This window comes from Zingiber officinale, chromosome 11A, assembly GCF_018446385.1.
Source record: "Zingiber officinale cultivar Zhangliang chromosome 11A, Zo_v1.1, whole genome shotgun sequence".
Taxonomy (NCBI): domain Eukaryota; kingdom Viridiplantae; phylum Streptophyta; class Magnoliopsida; order Zingiberales; family Zingiberaceae; genus Zingiber; species Zingiber officinale.
This window is the reverse complement of record NC_056006.1, coordinates 70,942,688-70,950,170: the sequence shown is the minus strand read 5'-3', so window position 1 is coordinate 70,950,170 and position 7,483 is coordinate 70,942,688. Positions and strand designations below refer to the sequence as shown.

At 32.9% G+C, this 7,483-nt stretch overlaps 1 protein-coding gene across 1 annotated transcript; it reads right to left on the bottom strand.

The window, feature by feature from the left end:
* Nucleotides 1-1,536: 1,536 nt before the first annotated feature.
* On the bottom strand, nucleotides 1,537-7,227 carry LOC122032486 (RNA-directed DNA methylation 4-like). Its single transcript, XM_042591774.1, has 9 exons — nucleotides 7,017-7,227; nucleotides 6,824-6,907; nucleotides 5,014-5,108; nucleotides 3,766-3,807; nucleotides 3,086-3,237; nucleotides 2,900-3,009; nucleotides 2,244-2,319; nucleotides 2,091-2,164; nucleotides 1,537-2,013 (listed from the first exon to the last, which is right to left on the bottom strand). Exons 1-9 carry the CDS (start codon nucleotides 7,156-7,158, stop codon nucleotides 1,850-1,852), a joined length of 939 nt encoding a protein of 312 aa, XP_042447708.1. The 5' UTR covers nucleotides 7,159-7,227; the 3' UTR covers nucleotides 1,537-1,849.
* Between the last annotated feature and the right edge of the window lie 256 nt (nucleotides 7,228-7,483).

Sequence of the window (7,483 nt, the reverse complement as noted above, 5' to 3'; positions counted from 1 at the left end):
TTCTGACGTAGAACATATGATCTTTGCCTCCAAATCATAGATTTTATTTGTTTTTGTTCTTAATAAATTGATAGATTGTGATTATTTTGGTAGAGAGGTTGAAGGATATGGTTTGAAATTTCATTATGTGTCAGATAAAATGGATGAAATTTATCATTCTGTCCGCCGTCCAACATCAATATCGTGGGATCGTAGAGATGTCGCGACTTCTGCAGGTCACTGTCGTGATGCCCCCGTAGGGGCACAAGTTGTGGCACGACACCCGTGGACGCACGGGCCATGGCAGTGACATTCGCAGATGCATGGTGGGGATGTCGGTGGACACATGCGGGGATGCCCGTGGGCGCGTGACGAGGATATCCATGAGTGAGCAGGTTGCGGCGAGGACGCCACGAGTGTATGTAGAAAATATGCTAAGAATAAACTCATGTTAATAATTTTAATCAACTCATAATTATAAATTGGATAATCTAAATAAACATAATCAAAGTCTAATAAAACTATCTTTCCTACAAAATGTCCAGTTGACTAGAAAATGACAGACTTACTACAATGGAGCAAGGGATTAATTCTCGATGGATGCATGCCCTTAGGAAAAAAAAATTCCTCCCTCTCCTTAGTCAACTTGGCGGTCCGCTATAAGTTAATTCCGTGATTTATCTCCCTTCATATAACTTAGGATATATATATATAATTTCAAAATTAAATAATAAAATATTTATTTATTTATCTATCTTGTATGATTCGGTATTTTTTAAAATTATTTTATTTTAATATTTTATATTTTTTTAATACATAGATTAAATTTTTTATTTTTAATCAATATATTTTTATATTTAAAAAATAATAAAATTATATCGACAGATTATATAATACGGTATCATAATTATATCATAAATCAAAACTTCTACATGGCTCCGGCATAAAAAAGATAATTTACCAGCAAGGGGATGATACTCGTGGCTTTGATTATAATATGGTAATCCAATGAAAGTTCTGCTTCAGAAGTGCCTATATTATCACAAGCAAGGCATCCATAGTCATAAACCTATTAAAGAGGTTATGCTCTATCACATCATTGTCATATCAAAAATTAAAAACCTTACTTCTTTTAAAAACCACTCTCTATTATCATAAAAACTCTCTTTTAAAAACTCCACTTCTTTTAAAATTCTCTCTCTATTCTCTTTCCACTATTTTTTTTATAAATCCAATCCTAAAATTTTGATACAGATTTATAAAAAAATTTATAAACCTTACCTATGTAATGAGGGAGGGGTTTATATTGAGAGATTTATAGCATAAATTACATAAATCTCCCACTGCATATGCCCTAGATATAAATTTTGAGATATAAATTTTGACTTCAGAAGTGCTTATGTTATCACATGGAAACATAAGTTTTGAAGCCAGTGTCTATATTATCACAAGAAAATGTTGTAATCTACACCTGCATACGTAGTGGCGCAGTAGCGTATCGACTTTTAAATTGTGAAATTTATGCAAACTTAGCGTGAAAATTTTAATTTTTAGATTTCTAATTAATTTGCACAAAAATTAATATTTACACGAGGACATTGTTCTGTTACATTAACCACCAAACACTACAAATAATAGATGCCAACTTTGGCTGTCTGTTATACATCAAAATGAGACATTCACTACTAGTGTTTGTCTCCACTTGATACATGCACAACAAACGAATTGACATATTCGCATCTCCGGTACTCTCGATTTTCCTTTCCTCTTCACTGGCAACTTGTCGTTAATAATCAATGACAGGATTTTCATTCTCATCTTCAGCTTCTGAAGTGATTGCTTCAATTTAACAAATGTTCAATAGACAAATTTAACGATAATCCCATCTCCAGTTCTCTAGATCATCCTCTTTACTGGCAACTTCTTGTTCATAATTTGAGTCAGAATCTTCAAAGTAACTGAAAGCACTTTCATTCTCATCTTCATCTTCTGACGTCTCTTCATCACAATAATCATTCCATGGATTGTTCTCAGCTGCAAATGAACAAGTATTAATATTTGCCAACATTAATATGAGTCGGATTAAAAGGAAAGAAAATATACAGTCATACCATTTGAATCATCACTTTCATAATCAAATTGTGATAGACCATCATCATAGTCGTCCTCCATATAAACTTGCACTCTGTAGCAATGATACATAATGAATATCAAAATTAAAATCCAATTGTAAGTTTAGATTAATCAAATGTCCAAATTCATACAATGGATACTCATCAGTGTTATCCGTGTCTGTGTCCACACCCACTTCATGGGTATATATGTCGTAAACAAAGTTATCTATTCAAAAGAAATAAAAGGAGCAATTTAGCAATGAGAAGATCATAAAGAATCTCATGGAAGATCTTAAACTACATATAAAGTTCATCATAGTATGTAAATTGGATTTTTTGTTTTCAAGCATATAAAATAAGGAAAAAAAAACTGATTTAGCAAATCTCAATGCATGCAAATTTTCTATGCCGTGAGTTACAACCCGTCTTCCTAATCCACTAAGGTTCCAGACAAGATTTTCTTCTTCAACATGCATCACATGGATGTGGTTTATGGAAATAAATGAATGGAGAAGAGATTCTGTGATCCCAAGGCTAATCACCCTGTATTCATCATATATACAGGCTAGTAAGGTACAATTTTCTAAACAGATGTCAAATTAGCCGAGCAACAAAAGGATCAAAAAGCTAAACTGATAAAAAAACGAGTATTTAGTTTTAGGAGCATAAACTAATTTAGCTAATAAAGAAATATATTATTTATCATGTCAAAACAAAGGAGTAAAAGTTGATAATTAGACAATATAGAAGACTAAAATATAACATGATTTGTCACTGGAAGATTAAGGATGGTGGAGAAATGGAACCTTCTGTAGTTGCTTTGTAATGTTCAATCTCTTCAACTGCTTGTGGAAGGAATTCCCTTAGAAGTGATAAATACTTATCAAACATTGCACCATCAACCTCAGGAGCATCTCTGCATTCAAGAATCTCTTATATAAACCAGAAAGATACACTAAAGAAGCAATACAAATACTGAATATTAAATTTACTTGGCCTTTGGCACCCTTTGGTGAGTTTCATCCTCCGCATCAACTCGAACAACATCATACAAATGACATTTTTCATGCAAAGAGTATTCTTCTTCATCTATGCTTCCCCTTTTCTTCCATATTTGTTCAAATCGAGAACTTCTAGTGAGATCCTATAAGATTTAATACGACTTAGCTACATTATCTTGGGAATAAAATCATCCAAATTCAATGTTGCATAATTTTAGCAATGAATTGACAATGAAGCATCTCGTGATAAAACCAATATGAATGAGCAAACAAACAACTAATAGTCAAATTCATTCCAATGATCTCGAAATATTCAAGTGGATCCTATACATCAAAAGGAATAAAAATTTTATGATACTAATTGAGCAATTGGTTTGGTTATACATATGATAATCAAATGTGAAGAATATATAAGAGTCAAACTGTGCTTACATTTACTCACTATAACAATGAAAAACTGTTTTATCATAAACACATAATTGATCTTGTCATGTGTATAACTGCGTTATTGATCCTGTCATATGTATAACTGGTGTATCTACTTAAAAATTATGATATGTAAAATAAATGTTACATTAGAAGACATCTAACACAAAAATTCAGATGTGCGTGTTTCATGCATTGGAGAAATTGCAATAATAATTCAATATCATGACGGAGTTATGATCTACCTCATGCTCTTTTATAGCCTTGGACCGTAATTGATCATGTTTCTGCAGGCACAGAAAGTGCAACAAGAATGAATCTATAATTTGAGGCAAAACTGCTGAATATTTCTAGGATTAAGTAAAGTTATTAAACTAGAAAAAATAATAATGGCATCAAAGTAGGCAAATCAAGTGCTATGCATTTTCCATTTTTTTTTTTTGAAAGACCAGGGATGATAGCAAAAAAAAGTGTCCAATAATTTGTTTTTGCAAGCGATTTTAAAAAACATGCTCAATATCATTTGATAGAATAATTTCCTCAGCTCTTTGTAATGTGAATCTTACAAAAGATTAATAACCAATTCTATGTTAGAATTATGTGCTGGAAAAAACATTCTTTAGGAAATTTTTATGATTAAGGTAGGAATCATAATATAATACATGACAGAAATTGCATAAAATATTGTGTCATTTTAGTAGTGGCGATAATAGCAAATATAAATCAAAGGAAAAAAATGCAGCAGTGAAATGGTAAACAATTCTGCAAGATTAGGTTAGAGTAACATCATCTCCTTGATGATGTAACATAGGAAATTGAATTGATAACATTACCTTATCAGATTTATACAAACTTCTACGGTCAGATCTCCCCTTAAATTCTTTTGTATTTCTGGAAGGTTGCCGCGGGTTGAAAAGAGAGAGAGAAAGAAAGAAGATTACTAACAGATTCAACAGATGAAGTCTAAATCAATGAATTACAATGGGAGATTAGATGTTCAAATGGCGGAATATGTTATATCATATACCTCTACAGCACACAGATAAAGGAAAGATGATAGTAACTCAATAATCTTAGGTGTGCAAGGCAATATGTTTGCAAGAGATCTATGAAAATCTTGTCCATGGAACAATAAATATCCAAGGAATTATTTGGCTGGTAAACAGAATCAAAGTTTTTTTTTTATAACAAAGAGAGAATAATTGTGGGAATAAAATAGACATAAGAAAGCCTTAAATATTCGGGCCTTCATCAGACACTTATACTTCAAAAACATCATTTTTGAGCAGGCAAAAGGGCATTCATATCTCTATAGAAGAAAAATGATTACAAATTAAAACAAATTATTAGATTATATGATTACTGCAAGTAGGAGCATCATAAACTGTGTTAATGTAAACAAGTGGAAGAAAGAGGAACATGCTAAAAGATAACCACCTCCCAAATCAAATGAAAAAGGAGTATACAGAGAGTAACAAAGATTAGGTGTTAACCAGAAAAGAATGCAGCACATCTTTGACAGACTGGGAGTGCCCAACTGTCTCAAGATGCTGAACCAAAATCTTCTTACTTGCAAGCTCATTGAGAACTGCAATATAGAAGCCTCATTGATGAGAAATTTTCAGTCACATATGTTCACAGAATAGAGACAACCCCACATAGTGGAATAAGGCTTGGTTGTTGTTGTTGTATAGTATATGTTCACGGAATAGGCAGCCAATCAAAGCTACTTATCAGAAATTACAAAGCAAAACACGGAACATGAGGGGTTATCATTTTTAAAACTGTCAATTACAAACTTATAAGGAACTCCTCAGGTCTTTCCCGTAGCTTTATATTTACATCATTGGACATTATACAAGAGTTCATGATTCCCTTTCACCAAAAGGGAAAAACTCAACCCATGTGATTTAGGAATTACAATTTACAAGAAGAAAAGTAAAAACATGAAGACAAAAGGAACCTAATAATCCAATACAAAGATCACTTTATTGTAACAATTACATGATAGATCTTCGTGTTAACCTAATGAACAAAAATTTCTCAAAAAACCACCACTATATCTGTTCTGAATGGATCAAGTGTCTGCCATTTATCTAATGTTTAAGTGTTTGAACACATGGCATCACTGCACCCAATTCAAAGGGGGAAAAAATACTACATATCAAGTAATTTTCTATCTTCAAATCATTTTTTAAACAAAAAGGCAACCAAACTAGCATATATAACACCAATTAGAAGACAAAATGACCAACAAGAGTATAACATGGGACTAATATTTTGTGAAAAGATCAAACATTTGATTGGCCAATGCTTAGGCTAGGTAGCATGTTTGTGGTGGCAATAAACAACCATAATGAAAGCTATAGATATCTAACACAACATAGTCATCGCTAATGTCACTTTAAGTTTCCAGTAAAGCAAAAAAAAAGGAATCATAAAAGATCAAAACATCATTCCACGGTGATGAATTTTCTAGTCAAAAAACATGGGATCATGTTATAAATTGGACAATGACCAAAATGTTGTTGCAAGAGTTCACTCTATGTAATTTGGAAACATATATTTTCTTCATGGGCATTGAATATTATTAAGAATTTTGAGGTCATAAACTAAAGTCGATATATACCAAATAAAACTCTAGTGAACATATTAAAGTTATCTCTCTGTTGTTTACCTCATTTGAATAGTTCAATGACTACATCACATATTTGGAATAAATGGCATTGCCTATGAAAATTATTTTTTGCTATTCTCATGAAGCCCATAAAATGGCTACTTTCTTTCAATCTGCACTTATATGCACAAACTTCTTCATGAATGAGGAATGGAAAAAATAAGACATAACAAATGAATCTATAGGATTGGAGCTTTCAGAGTTGAGGAGATTGAAATACAAAAGATGAAGAATCAACAAACTGTCTATTTTGGGAACTAGGGTGTACTTGCTACAACAACGAGACAGAATAGAAATTTTTGTGATCGGACAAGACATGAAGCAGAAATCTTAATATGTATGTGAGGGCTACACAGCATCAAAATGACTAATTGAGAATTTTTCTTGTTGAAATCATGATTACAAAATCTATAAATATTCAATATCATTACTAACAGACTATTGATATATGCTACCCCATTTCAGTTTGACTCCTTTCCAAGTCCCTAGCATATAAAGAACATACATTATATCTAGAAACCAATTTAGAGTTCCTCCGTTTTCAAGTAGCAACAACTCAATAAATCCATGCATTGAAATTATGATAATCCCATTAAAAACAGTAAAAGGAAAAGAAGAAAGTTAACCTTTTCCTGTGCCGCAATCAGATATGGAGAGATTTCCAAGACCCAAGAATGTTTTTTTATGTGGCCTTTCATCAATCTCCAACCCTAACCACATAAAACCCCCAAAAAAAAACCCAACCTTTATCTTCGCCTCCTTAATATTATTCAAAGAAAATTACAAAGGAAAAAAGAAAAGAAAAGAAAAATAACTCACAGAAGGCATCGAGTTTGGCTTGAAAGGCCTTCCGCTTAACCCTAACGATCACCGGCTTTCCGGTGATCAAACTCAGAGGTGAAGGCTTTCCGGTGATCAAACTCAGCGGAGGAGACTTTCCTGTGATCGACGGAGGAGCCATCGAACGAAAGTAAACGCCCGGAGAAAAAGAATCGCCCAAAGAACAAGAATCGAGGTTTCGGTGAATAGGTTTCGTAAAAGAAAAAGACTCCCTATCTGCTTATTTATAGGCTGCGCCACCATCACCGGTCCGGTTAACCCGATTACATGGGTCCGAACCGGAATCAACCTATTCACCGAGGGAGTAAACAAAGGCCCAAATAAGTTGCAGCAGAGCCCATTTATTGAGCTATCTCTCGTTAGCTTTCGAATGAGAGGCCTCTGAGGTGAGATTTTGTCAATTAAAATTAATTTCAAGGTGATTTTCAAAAATGCTTCCAATATTT

Coding starts and splice junctions, on each gene's coding strand:
- LOC122032486 (XM_042591774.1), bottom strand. CDS start 7,158: ATGGCTCCTCCGTCGATCACAGGAAAGTCTCCTCCGCTGAGTTTGATC. Junction 5,109..6,823: donor TGATTGCGGCACAGGAAAAG/GTTAACTTTCTT, acceptor TCTATATTGCAG/TTCTCAATGAGCTTGCAAGT. Junction 3,238..3,765: donor AGGCTATAAAAGAGCATGAG/GTAGATCATAAC, acceptor TAAATCTTATAG/GATCTCACTAGAAGTTCTCG.